We start from the raw sequence: 14,639 nt of genomic DNA, 5'->3' as shown, positions 1-14,639 counted from the left end.
CCTTCCTGAAATACATGTTATGAAACCCACTTCTAGCCCCCCCCCCCCCCCCGTTTCTCTCAAAGTCCTCCTGCCCCCTGCTCACAGCCGGCTCCTCAGACTTCCTTTCTCTCCCTCCCACTTCTTCCTCCATCCAAGACCCATGCCTGACGATCAGGCTTAGATTCCACTCTGTCACCCTGAGAGCAGAGGTAAAGAGAGGATGGGGGCAGTTCATGGGGACCAATGAACCATACCCAGGACATCTTAACTAGCCACGAATGCTGAGTGAGCAGGCCCTCTGGGGCCAACAGTTGATATAACATCCATTCCTCCCACCAATCTGGTGGGATTGTAGCAAGTTTTCTACTAGAGAGTGAGGAAACTGAGTCACAGATCTGGTTTGACCCAGCCAACAGTCCATAGTCCTAAAGGTAGGAACCGGACATCAGCTTGGAGCCTCCTGGCTCCAGAGTTGCTGTTTCCACCCACCTCAGGTGTTATGGCCACTAGGCTTATCTTTACGGGTCTACTGGCTTCCATCCACCCACTTCAGAAAGTCCTTGGTGACAGACAGCATGAGGGTCCAGGGGTGCCACGAGATGGAGGACTCTGGTAGATCCCAGTTACTTCGTTTTCTCCCTAGGTGATCTTTAGAAAAGTCTTCCATCTCTCTTTACCTCATTTCCTTATATATAAAATGAAAACAAAAAGTACAAGGTAGACCTGGAGAAATGGCTCCGTGATAAGAACACCTGCTGCCCTTCCAGACAACTGGGGTTTGGTTCATACCCAGCAGTTCATAACCACGTGTTACTCTAGCTCCAGGGGATGCTATACCCATTACATACCAGGCCTTGAATGCTGCAGTTACAGTGGCAAGCAAAATGAAGATGCTCATCCTCAGAACACCTATAGGCAAGTAAGGAGATGGGCAAGAAAGAAATGCACAAGCAAACACAAAGGGTGAGAGGCTGTCCTCATTTTCTTTTTGTGGCTGTGATAACACGCTGACCAGAACCAACTTTGGAAGGTAAGGGTTTATCTGACTTACCCATTACACTCCATCACTGAGGATAGCTGAGGCAGGAACCTCAGGCAGGAACTGAAGCAGAGGCCGTGGAGGAGTACACTTATTGGCTTGCTTTTTGCAGCTAGCTAGTTTTGCTCTCCTACACAACCCAACTGCCCAGGCTTGGCACTTGCCCACAGAAGGCTGCCTTTAATCTGAGTACATGGGAGGCAGAGGTAGGAGAATCTCCTTGAGTTAGAGGCCAGTTTGGCCTCCAGACTGAGCTCCAGGACAGCCAAAGCAACATAGAGAGCTTCTGCATCCAAAGGGGAAAGGAAAAGAAAATGCCCTCCACAGAGACAGAGAGATGGTTCAGTGGTCAGGAGGACTCAGCTCCAATTCCCTGAGTCCTCAGTTAGTGCTCATGACCACTGAACCATCTCATGTCAGGTAGATCACAACTGTCTGTAATTCTAGATCCAGGGGGTTGGACACCTCTGACTTCCGCAGGCACCTGAACTCATGTGCTCATACCCACATGTAGACACATACATCTACATATAACTTAAAATAAGAAAAATAAATTATCTTTAAAGGAAGAAAATATCCCCACAGGCACTTACAGGCCAATCTGAGGGAGGCAATTCCTCAGTTGTAGCTGCCTTTTCCCAAATGGCTCTAATTTGTGTCAAACTGACGAAAAAAAGAAAAGAAAAGGTAACCAGAACAGTGTGTAATCACATGGAGAGGTAGGGAGCCGAAGCAGTAGGGAAGGCCCCTGGTTTGAGCTCCTACACCAACCCAGTCTTGCAGAGCATGCCCCACAAAACTGGTTAGAAGCCCCTCCAAAGACCTAATCAACTAGGCTCCACCTCTTAAAGGTCCTGCCACTTCAACACAAAGCTGGAGACTAGGCCTCCCTCATGAACCCTTGGAGATACACTAGAGCCACGGCAAAGGCTTAGCAAGGACCCAGTTCTTCACACACTTAAACCTCTATTGTCCAGAGTATAGTGGGAATGCCTTGGTGGGAAGCTGCCGAGGACTGCCCCAAGTGCCCACTGTATCATTTCAATTCCCACTTCAGCTTGAGGATGCAGTTGATAGAATGCTGGCCTTGGTTCGGCCTGTTGGACTCTGATCTTCCCAAGGGAACACCCTGCAAGAACACAGGGCCGCCCCACTTATTTTAGCTTATTTGGGTACTTTTGAATAAGGCCTTATCAGGGTGGAGAATCTCTTTTCAAAGATGGATCTGTCCCTTTTCTAACAGGATGTCAGGCCTCTTGCCATGGGGCAGTGCTGAACTCTGGAGTGTCTGGGGCCATGGGACCGGGAAAAGGGTCCCTGAGAAGCCATCCCCAAGGAAACTAAATAAAGCTATTGTTGTAAAGGGAAGAGAAAAAATAGCCTAGCCAACAAGATGTTTTCTGTCCTCCGTGACCTGTCTGCGTTTGGGGAGGGGCTGGCATGTGGCAGAGGGATGGAAATAGGAATGGCCTTTGGGATCCATAGCAATAGTGTGGAAAGGAAGGAACAGGGCAGGAGATGGGTAGAGTGGGTCTGTGCTGAGTGACTTGTTTCCCGTCTGCAACGCTGGGGAAGGAAACATGGCAGAAGAGATGGGTAGTGTGGGTCTGCACCCGAGTGACCCATTCCCCGTCGGTAATGTTGGGGAAGGAAAGAATGCTAAGGCACATTGCACAAGAGGTCCCTGGTCCCATTCCTGGCTGGAAACCATCTGTCTTAGTCAGGGAGAGGTTGTCATGGGTGAACTCTTCACATGCAGGTCCAGAACACCTCCTTTTATTTCTGGAGATCAAATGATTTTCTACAGAAACCTATCACCATGTCTCCAAATTCTGCCTATCTCCCTTTGCAAAGCCCCTTGGAGATAAAATACTAGTTCAAAGGCCAGGTGCACAGAAGTGTTTAGTGGAATTTAGGTTGCAGTAGCAGGGAAGGAGGTGGAGAAGGAGGTGGAGAGAGAGAACCATACACATACTCATTCATTAGCAGGGAAGTGGTTAAAGTGTTAGGGGACAGGTGTGCATGGAATACAGTGCAGCTGTTGCAATGACTGGCTTAGGACTGTGTCTTCCACAGTGGAGGGAGCGTGCATGATATAATATGTAGAGTTACAGTGTGCAGAGATGTAGCTCAATGGTAAAGCAGTCCCTGGGTTCCATCTCCAGCACCGCAAAAGTGATAGGAGCTATTTTTGAAGAAAAAAAAGAAGAAACATCAACATCAACTATCCATGTGCAACAAGTATGTAAAAAGATATGTAAAGAGCAAGGGGCGAAAGCAGCTGAGATTGGCCACCAGGGCATGAAGAGGTAAGGCAAGAGACGCCAGGGAACCATGTATGATGAAAGCAGGAAGATGGTGAAGTACTTGCTGCATAAGGCTGAGAAACTGAGTTTGGATGCCCAGCACCCACATCAACTCCCGAGTGTAGCAGCACACGCCTGAAGTCCCCACACTAGGAGACAGAGGCAGGATGATCCCTTGAGCTCACTGGCCAGCCCTGAGCCAGTCAGTGAGGCCCAGGTTCAGGGAGACAGCTTGTCTCAAAAAGTAAGTTAGAAAGTGATAAGGGCTGGGGTTGGGGATTTAGCTCAGAGGTAGAGCACTTGCCTAGCAAGCACAAGGCCCTGGGTTCGATCCTCAGCTCTGGAGAAAAAGAAAGAAAGAAAGAGAGAGAGAGAGAGAGAGAGAGAGGAAGGAAGGAAGGAAGGAAGAAGTGAAGACACTTGGCATTGACCTCTGACCTCACAAACACAAACATGGGTGCTCACGTATGTACACGCAATCTGGATGACAGTGGGAGTAATGAAGGGCAAGATTTGAGGGAAAGAAAGCTTAGGGGAACAGGAGATCCCAGCTGGATCAAGAACAGAAAGGGAGAACAAGGAATAACAGACCATGATAAATGAAGACCACATGAGAACAGGAATAGGCAGAGTGCTGGAGAGGGCCCCTGAAATCCACAATGATACATCCTCTGTAGACTGCTGGCAATGGTTGAGAGAAAGCCTGATCTGACCTAGTCCGGTGATCAGATGGCTAAACACCCTAACTGTCATGCTGGAACTCTCATCCAATAACTGATGGAAGTGGATACAGAGATCCTCAGCCAGGCCCCAGGTGGAGCTCTGGGTGTCCAACTGTCGAGAAAGAGGAGGGACTGTAAGAGTGTGAATTGTTGAGACTAAAATTGGAAAAGCACAGGGACAAATAGCCAAATGAATGGAAGCACATGAATTATGAACCAAAGGCTGTGGAGCCCCCAGCTGGATCAGGCCCTCTGGATAAGTGAGACAATTGAATAGCTTGATCTGCTTGGGAGGCACCCAGGCAGTGGGACCAGGATCTGTCCTTAGTGCATGAGCTAGCTGTTTGGAACCTTGGGCTTACACAGGGACACTTTGCTCAGTCTGGAAGGAGGTGACAGGACCTGCCTGTACTGAATCCTTCGGGTTTAAATGAATCCCCAGGGGTCCCTTGATCCTGGAGGACATGGGAATGGAGGGGAGGGGCTGAGGGGAAGGTGGGGGTGGAGGCGGGAGGGGGGAGGACAGGGGAACCCATGGATGATATATAAAATTTAAAACACATAATAATAAAGAAAAAAAAGTGTCACTTAGAACAGAGACCACTTCTAAGAGTTCCATAACCTCTTCTACCCTGTCAGCTTGGACCTAGCCAGTGGCTCCAACTGCTATGGTGTCACACGGGGTGGGGAGCGTTCCTAGAAATGTACCTGTTCCAATCCACTCTAGCGCAGGTGCTGTGCATCACTCAGCTGTCTTTCAGCACCGTAACAGAATACCTGAAATAAACAACGGGAGGGAGGAGGACTTGCTTTGGCTCCCAGTTACAAAGATTTGAGTCCACAGTTCTTCGGTTCTGGGTATGTGGTGAGGCAGAACAACACGGAGCAAGCTATGTCCTCCAAAGACACACACACACACACACACACACACACACACACACACACACACACACGAACCACTTCCTCTCACCAGGCCCCACCCATGTTCCATAATTTCCACTGCCTTTGGATAATATTTTTCAGAGTCTGAATCCATCACTAGATTAATAAACCATTGCTTAGTTCATAGCCCTTGACTGACTGAAAATGCCCTCACAGATATATCCCGGCGTGTGCTTTGCTGACCCCTTTGGTGTCTCTCAATCCAGCCAAGCTCACTATCAACGTCAACCATCACACTCAAAATCTTGACATTCAGTCTGTGTTTCTCCTGGTGTGGCTGTGTTTCTTCTGGGTTGTGGTTTTAGCTTGCTCCAGCCCAGATCAGCAGGTGCTGTGGGACCAGAGTCTCTAATCTCCTTCTCTATCACCCAGTTTACTGGACCTCTCCCTCTTTCTCCCATAGCTAGTGCCTCTCTCCTTCCCCACTTCTGCTTTAGAGTGGTGATTTTAGTACTTTCAGCTAAGTAGTTTATACTCCCCATTTCCTCCTCTTGCCACACCTTTGCCTCACAGCCCTACAAGTGGAGTATTATCAGCCCCTTTTGCAGACTGGAAAACTAATATCCGGCCTAAAGTTAAGCAGAGAGTAAGTGACAGACCCAGTGGCGTGCCATGATCCCTCCAGGTCCCCCCAGCGCAGTGTGTGACCAGAGTGGACAGGACAGAGGGAAGAGAACACCCATCTCCCCTCCCCTCCAGTTCCACCTTCCAATGAGCTGGAAGCAAAGCCTCCAATCTTCTGATTGCCGAGTATGCCTGCAGTCTGCAGTGATGGCCGGGTGTGATGCCTATGCCAGGTAACAAAAGATCCCTGATGGGATGCACTCAATGAGTGCCTCACACTGCTCAGATGGATAAAATGCCAGTCTGCCAAGGTTGCGGAAGCCACAGGCCCCTGGGAAGAAAGAATCTAACACAATTATTTTGCTACATGAACATGATGTCAAACTGCCTGTTTATACCCATAGATCAATGCTGCCCCAGCCTTGCTCAGAGAAGCCTTTGTCTACGGTGGGTGACAGTTACAGCAGGGACGCACCACTGATTGAATGCTAAGAATAACAGTGGAGCTCAGCCCTAAGCGTGACATCCATGTCACCCTCTGGGGCTCAGGGAACATTGTGGAAAGGATGTAAGAGGAGAGCATGGGGAGAAGTGAAAAGCTGTCTCCTGGACATATGACTGGTGCACCCCCACGAACGCACAGGAACAGCGGCTACTACACAAAGGCTGCACAAGATGGGCCCACCAGCTGCCATTGTGGATGGGGGAAGGCTCAAGAGGCCCCACCCCTCCCTGAGGAGCTCTAGGCAATTAAAGGTTGGGGGTGAGAGAGTCATAGTCCTCAGTGGTGCGGCCCCTGGTGAGCCTTGTTCAAATAAATGGCTCCCCTTCCCATGCTCTGGCAACCCTAATTACAGGAAGTGTGTCACAAACAAATAAAAAGATATGCAAGCAAGTGAAGGACTTGAGAGGAAGGAGGGGTAGACAAAATAGGGGGAATATAGTCAAAGTGTGCAAGTCTGTGTGTGTGTGTGTGTTCATCTGTGTGTGTGTGCATGTGTGTATGAAATTGTGAAAGACTGTTTTAAAGCACAAAAACTGAAGTTTAAAGATGTACAATGATTTTAGAAATTATATGATAGTAAGATTATGAATAAATGCAGGGGAAGAATAAACACAGAATCCATACACCAGTTCCCTCTAGGGTAGGAGGGAATGGGTTACATCAAGGAAAGAATTACATCATGGCTTGGGCAGTGTTTTCTTTCATCAACATGATGTCCCAGCACTGCTCTTAAAGTCTCTTTTGGATGGGAAATATTTTATAACTGTTAAACCAACAAACAATAACCACCAGAAACACTCTTGCTGCTTACTATTAGGTGCAAAGAGTAGGAAACAAAATTAGATATGCACTATGCTCTCAATTTCATAAAAACAGAGCAAATGAAAAAACAACTATAGGGCTTTTTTTCCCCAGACCAGCAGATGAGAAGTCTGGGACAACTGTTATTGCCCTTTTTTATGCTGAACAATTTATTACAGTTCCCAAACTTTTGCACTGAGTGCATATTGCTTTTGGTATCAAAATCAAATGTTACTTCTTTATTTAAAAAGATAAATTGGTTCACCTTGAGTATAGGAGTATGGTAATATTTAGACTGAAATAAAGAAGAAATCATTTAAACTAAGTTTGGGGATTACAGAATCCAGTTTAAGTCTTCAGCTCTCAGCTGGCAAAATTTTCTTATCTGTAAAATGCTTAAATAATAATAATAATAATAATAATAATAATAATAATAATAATAATGAATACCTTTCCAGATTGCCTCAGGGGGCACTGTGGGAGCGTGATGAGATGATGTATACCTTGCTTTTTGTTTTTCTCTCGTCTTTGTGAGACAGTACTTGACATACACAACACAATGGAAGGAGGGCCTGCTGTGCTTCACTGCTTCATATGTGTCAGTCCATCATGGGGTGAGGCAACAGCTCACATCATCATAGAGAGGAAGCAGAATGGCACTCTGATAGGAAGGGGCCAGGGCAGGACGGAGTTCCCAAGAGCACTTCCCCCAACAAGGACCCACCTCCAACATTTTACCACCTCCCAGCTGTGCCTTCCTGTTTTGAGTCCACCAAGGGATTGATCCATCCATTAGGTCAAAGTATCATGATGTGGTCGCCTGTGGAAATACACTCAAACACACTCAGAAGTGTGCTTCATCCATTTCCTAGGTGTCCCTTAATACAACCAAATTTACACTTGAGTTCATCTGGTGGTTTTGTGGTCGACAGATGGCCATTGGGCAAGACTGTGTAGTAGACACCAGAGGGAAAAGCTGAGCTCCCCAGAGGCCCCTGATACATGAAGACAAGTGCATTGTGGGAACAAGGCAGAACAGGGTGACAAACTATCTGCACAGCCTAGAGAAGGGGATGTGATGACCCCTGTTGAGGGACAGACTGATCTGAGAGGAAGAGACTGACGTCATTGCTATGTAACAAGGAGAGATAAACTTTGACCTCAAGAGAATAGACTCCTACAAACCAAGCAAACACCCTTCAGACGACCTAAGCGTGACATGAAAGAAGCAAGTCCAAGTGTCGGTGTGAACCCTGCTTCCTTTCAGTCTTTCCTCTCAGATCTCTTTATTTGTATCAAAGGGCAAGATGTGCACACGCCTGGAGAAAATGTTGCTGGCAGAACAGATTGAAGCCCAGATTTTATACTCAGCCTCGTGTTAGGATTAGAAGTGTCTGAGAGCCTGGCAACGGAACAGGGCACCAGGCAGGCAAGGGCAGTTGCTTGGAAAACAGTGGGATGCTCCAACGAAGCCACTGCCAGGAGACACGGCCTGTAGGTTATAACTGATCAGTGCTAGCAGCAGAGAAGACATGAACTCCTACAGTGGCCTACAGAAGGCTCAGAGTGGTGAAGAGACTCATTATTGGAGGCAGAAGTGTGCTAGGAACAATGAAGCTGCCATTTTCTCAATTCAGTTTTAGAATTCCTGACATGGGACTGAAGAGATGTCTCAGTGGTTAAGAGCTCTGACTGCTCTTCCAGAAGACCTGGATTCAATTCCCAACATCCAGGGCCCTCTTCTGGCTTCTGTGGACACCAGGCACACATGTGGTGCACATACATACATGTGAGGAAAGTACCCATGAACATAAACTAGTAAAGTAATTTAAAAAGAATTCCTGCCCTTGTGTGACCACTGGTATTATCTTCCCCATTTTGCAGATGAGAAAATGGGCAGGGATCCATGTAATGCCTTGCCTGCAGCTGCACTATGGTAAAGCCAGAATTCTGAATCAGTTGTCTAGAGCACCTCTGTCTCTACCGACTATTGGGTGCTCCCAGGCAAGCTGTTCTGAGAGCTCAGATGTGCATGGGTGTATTGGAACTATAGCACAGGGCTAACACCTTCAGAGCTTTCTGTGGGGATCCCTGACAACATTCTGTGAGTGAATCTTTCTACAGAACAGACAGCCCTGTGGCAGTGCTCTGAGATTACTAATGAGTGATTTCCTCTTGTGTCTTTCAGCTCACAGCCCCGCACTTCCCCGTGGTGATCAAGCTGGGACATGCCCATGCTGGCATGGGAAAGGTATGTGAAGAGCTTGAACTAACACAGCCAATACAACAACAGCCCCCCAGACTATCTGCTGGTCCCCACTGATGCATTTCCCCAGGACTCCCCCAGACTATCTGCTGGTCCCCCACTGATGCATTTCCCCAGGACTCCTCAGACTATCTACTGGTCCCCCACTGATGCATTTCCCCAGGACTCCCCCAGACTATCTGCTGGTCCCCCACTGATGCATTTCCCAAGACTCCCCCAGACTATCTGCTGGTCCTCCACTGATGCATTTCCCCAGGACTCCTCAGACTATCTACTGGTCCCCCACTGATGCATTTCCCCAGGACTCCCCCAGACTATCTGCTGGTCCCCCACTGATGCATTTCCCAAGACTCCCTCAGACTATCTGCTGGTCCCCCACTGATGCATTTCCCCAGGACTCCCTAGACTATCTGCTGGTCCCCCGCTGATGCATTTCCCCAGGACTCCCCCAGACTATCTGCTGGTCCCCACTGATGCATTTCCCCAGGACTCCCCAGACTATCTGCTGGTCCCCCACTGATGCATTTCCCCAGGACTCCCCCAGACAATCTACTGCTCCTCCCCACTGGCACAGTCTCCAGAAGAAAGTATCAGAAGGAATCCACAGTCCACCACCCTCTGCTCCCAACTCACTCCTCTAAGCTTGCCTTGCATGGACTGTCTCTCTCGCTCAGCCTGAGCTCTGAACATCCCCTTGAATTGATAGCTTCCAGTTCTCCATGATTGTAGCTTAAGAGACATGAAGAAAAAACCTTTGTTGACAGTGATTCTTTTGTACCAAGTAGCTATTATCTTCTCTTCAGCATTGTAAGCTCCTTTCTTATTTGTTCCTCCATCCCCTGCTGGGCTAGCACCACCAAAGTGCAAACAGGGCCGCACAGCAGGAGCCCCTGGAGTCTGCAGGCTTCTGCTGAACTAAGCAATGTATTTTACATAGACCACATCCAGGGCAGCTGTATTGGTCAGCCTCTCAGTTACAAGTGTCAAAGCCAACTAGCTTTGGAGAAAACAATCAATCCATTTGGACCTCTGACTGAAGTCTCATGGGAGATTGCTTGGGTTCCTGTACCTACCTCCAATGAGAGGAAAGAGGGATGGGTCAGCCCCAGTCAAGGCAAAAATCCAATCTTAGAGTTGTAGGCAGTGGAGAGCTAGAGCAGTATACCTCTGGGCCTCAGCTAAATGATAAGGTTAAAGGGGAGCCTTGACCAGCTCAGACAGCTGTACAACTGTGCACTTAATGCCTATATTCTTCTCTACCTGCCAGACTGCCCCATGATCTTCCCATTGAGGAGGCATAAGGAGAGGGTCAAAGGTTCAAGATGAAGCAAGGCAGGGTGGGGCAAGTTCTAAACCAGCCTCTTTAGGCTTCCTCACCTGTTAGATGGTGATTTGACTAACAGCCTCTAAAATGAGTCTCTTTATGTGAATCAGCCTTCTGACTCTGTGACAAAATGTGTAAGAAAATCAGCTTCTAGGAAGTGTTTGCCTGTCTGTCTGGTTTTGCCTGTTTCAGAATTTTTGATTCATGGTCACTTGGCCCTGTTTTGGGGACTCTGCTGGCATAGTTCACTACAGCAGAGAGGGTGTGGTGAATCAAAGCTGTTCATGTCATGGCAGCTGAAGGAATGAGAGAAAGGTTGATTGGATGGGTGACAAAGCCACTCCCCTTGAAACCCATTGAGCAATGAATTCATTGATGAGATCTGAGTCCTCCTGAGCCAATCACCCCCCACGCACACACCACAAGCCTCTCTTTTAAATTGCTACAATGGGGGTCACACATTCAGCACTTGAGTTTGGGGAGGATATTTAATATTCAAACCATAATACTCTGTCCAGACTCATTAGAACATCCACAGGATAAAGAAAGGAATGTCTGCCTCTTTTCCCATCACTATATCCCAGGACCTGGGATGGCCTGGTGAACAGATGAGTGGACCCCCTCTCGAACCCTGTTCCTTCTTTGCCCTCCCCCTCCTCTACCTCTACAATCTGTCTCTAGCCTCCTCTTCCTCCTTTAGGCTAAAAGCGCCCTCCCCATGGTTCCCAGTGGTCTTCACGCTAAGTCAGTGGATATTAGTCTGTCCTGAACTGATGTCTCTACATCACTTAAGCTTTCTGAGCATCTCTTCTCATCCTCAAACTAGCATCCCTAATGGCCTCTGATTCAAGTTTTTCTCCTGGCTTTCTTCCTCAGTTTCACTGATTATGCCTTCAGTCTTTGTCAAGGACAAAATGTGCCACCCTTGACCATGCTGTAACACTGTTGCCCCTCACTAACTCCCTCAGCTTCAGGTGCCATCCTTATGTCAACAGCCTCCTGAGTCCTGTAACTCCAATTACCTCCTGTATTTGGTCACCATGTCTCCATGGAAACATCCCAAACAATGTCCATTATCTCCCCGCCTCCCCTTCATCTTCTTCCTCTCCTGTGACTTCCATCTCTGCAGCAGAAACCTGTTATCCAGTTATTTCAAAACTGAAATCAAAGAACGAGGGTAGCTCAGTGGTAGAGTGCTTGGCTAGCATATCCCAGACCCTGGGTTATCTTCCATCTCCAACTCAGAGACGTATGAGTCATGTCTACTGTCTCCATGACCAAATGGTCACCAAGGTCTTGTCACTTGGCCCTTGTTTCTCTAGTTGCCCTGTTCCATCTGTCCACTGGAACCATCTTGGACAGCTCTGGTAAAGTTAGAGGACTCCCAAGGACATAATTATATTCCTAAAGTTTAAAATAATCCCCAAGAAGAAATAAGGAAGTGCCTACAAAGATGGATGTAATGCATAGGCAAGAGGGATGTCCCAGAGGTCAAGAAGTCAATCCCCAAAGCAAGAGGTGATATAGACAAATAAACTTGGGTTTTCAAGAATGCTGATATGGAGGAAAGGGGGCTTTTCTCCTTAGATTTGAAATGAGAAAGCTTACAAGGAACACTCCGGGAAAGCTGACTGAGCAGATGACACCATGTTCATGCTGAGAGGGTAAAGAACACAACATGTACCTCCTATAGTCCTTGTACCTTCTCCCAAGAAGGGACATGGGCGGCTGGAGACCAGCAGGGAAAGCATGCCTGGAAGACACCTGGTGAGGAGGTATCAATGACTTGGTGTTTTGCAAAGCCCACTCAGGACCCAGTGGGTATAGTCATTGACCCACTTTCAAGCACATGTACTCCTGTGGTACACCCACAGACCTGTGCCTTTCTACATGGGAGGTCAGACCCAGTCCCTGCCATCAAAAAATTGTGGAGACCATCCCAAATATAAGGAATGATAAAGTCAGGTGTGATGACAACTATAATCCCAGTACTCAGGAGACTGGGTCAGTAGTAGGGTCACGAGTTCAAGGCTAGCCTGGCCTGCCCAATGAGACCCCATCTCAACAGTAAATAATATTTATTCAAGATTTATACATGGGGCATGATGGAAGACTATTCCAAGACTGTAGAACTTAAAGGAAAGAACTCAATCCCACCTAGGACGTGGCGTCTGTAACCCAGTGGAACCTCTCAATCAGGAGAGAGCTGAAAGAGCTCTGTTTTACACAATATGGAAATATTTTGAGCAGATCACAACAGTTCAATAGATGGATTAATCCATTCCTGATATCAGAGCCCTCACTTCCCAAACCACCTGGAAAAGACATCTGAATGAGTTGACGCTTGATTTCAAAAGTCAAGTAGGTAGTGGTCAGTGGCGGTGATGAGTCAGAGAGCCACTGAGAAGAGGAAAATCGAGCTGCCAAGGCGGCATGGGACAGCTACACAAGGCTGGGTGGGCCTGGAGGCTTCAGGAACACAATACACCAGGAAAAAGGCAAGACAGAGATGGGCTGGCTCCTTTGCATTAAAATGAAGAACAGTGGGTACCATGAGGTACAGGAATCAAAATCTAGGGAGACACTACATTTGGGGGGTGCTTAGGCAAGCAGGGTAAAATCATGGATCTGCTTGTTAGTTTTTTGTTTGGGGGGGGGTTGGAGCTTCATTGTTATTGTTGTTGTTGTTGTTGTTGTTATTATTATTACTATTGTCAGCTTGACACAAACTGAAGTCATATAGGAAGAGGGAACCTTAACTGAGTGATTGCCTCCATGAGCCTGTAGACAAGTCCATGGGGCATTTTCTTGATTATGATCCATGTGGCAGTACCACCCCTAGGTAGGTGGTCCTGGGTGGTAAAAGAAAGTAAACTGAGCAAGTCTTAGGGAGAAAGCCAGTAAGCAGCATTCCTTTGTGGTCTCTGCCTCCAGGTCCTTGCCCTGACTCCCCTCTATGATGGACGGTGATTTGGACATATAATCCAAAAACCTGTCTCCTCCCCAAGTTTCTATTGGTTGTGGTGTTTATCACAGCAATAGAAAGAGAACAAGGGGTTGGGGATTTAGCTCAGTGGCAGAACGCTTACCTGGCAAGCACAAGGCCCTGGGTTCGGTCCTCAGCTCTGGAAAAAAAAAAAAAAAAGGAAAGAGAACTAGGGGGCAGGTATGCTATGAGCTTTCCAGAAGTCAGGGAGAAGAAGTAGCAGGGGTCTGCTTCCCAAAGGACACTAGGCTATGTCTGGAAACAATGTTAGTTGTTACAGTTGGGGGAATATGGGGTCCTTCTGGATCTTGCCAGGAGGAAGCCAGGGTGCCACTAAATACCCCACCATGTACAAGATAGCCTCCCAGAACAAAGAACCACACAGCCCCAAACATCAGATGGAAAGAAAAATCATTGCATTTGGATAAAATTGATTTTATTTCCTCTGTTGAATATTTTACAAGACTGTTAACAAGATGATGCTGTGGGGATTGTAGAGTTCAACATCTTTCAAAGTCCAGAGGGAATTCCATATCAGTGGATCCATGGCTGTGGAATCAACCAAGCACAGACCTGAAATGAATAAGAAAATTTGCCTGGAGGCCAGCCTGGTCTACAGAGCAAGTTTCAGGACAGCCAGGGCTACACAGGGAAACCAAAAAGACAAAAGAAAAAATTGCCTCTATACTGAAAATATCTATTTTTCTTGCCATTATTCCCTAACTGTGTGACAAATGTGTATATGTGCTGCATATTATAGGTACACAGAAAGTTCAGCTACTATGCCATTTTATATAAGAACATGAGTATTCACAGACATGAGACTTTTACACAGTCTTAACACTATTAAGTTTTCGATATTTTGTTCCTTGGAAGCAACACATCACAGCAACTAAGGATCTTCATTTGAATCGAGATTTAGTCTGTACATGAAGTATTTAGAACCAGACATGTCCAAAGAAGTCCTTTGTCTTCACCTTAGTAGACAATGGGTTCTGTGTCCTTGCCAACACTTAGTGTTTCCAGTCCTTTCATTTTTAGCTACATTTTAGCCATATTTTAGACAATAGGTTCCTGTCCTTGCCAACACTTAGTGTTATCAATCCTTTCATTTTTAGCTACATTTTAGAAAATAGGGTCTGTGTCCTTGCCAATAGTGAGTGTTATCAATCCTGTCATTTTTAGCTATATTTTATTTTTCT

The 14,639-nt window shown here is 47.0% G+C and overlaps 1 protein-coding gene across 5 annotated transcripts in view; it reads left to right on the top strand.

Moving 5' to 3' along the window:
- Positions 1-14,639, top strand: part of Syn3 (synapsin III) — a 427,823-nt gene that overhangs the window by 345,180 nt on the left and 68,004 nt on the right. For all 5 annotated transcript variants that reach the window (XM_036169415.1, XM_036169416.1, XM_036169418.1 and 2 more), the window contains exon 7: positions 9,050-9,112. In XM_036169415.1, coding sequence (XP_036025308.1) covers positions 9,050-9,112 — 63 coding nt within the window. The remainder of the gene's footprint in view (positions 1-9,049; positions 9,113-14,639) is intronic.

This window comes from Onychomys torridus, chromosome 20 (assembly GCF_903995425.1).
Source record: "Onychomys torridus chromosome 20, mOncTor1.1, whole genome shotgun sequence".
In the NCBI taxonomy this organism is placed as follows: Eukaryota; Metazoa; Chordata; class Mammalia; order Rodentia; family Cricetidae; genus Onychomys; species Onychomys torridus.
The sequence above is the reverse complement of the archived record's forward strand: the minus strand, read 5'-3'. Positions and strand labels throughout refer to the sequence as shown.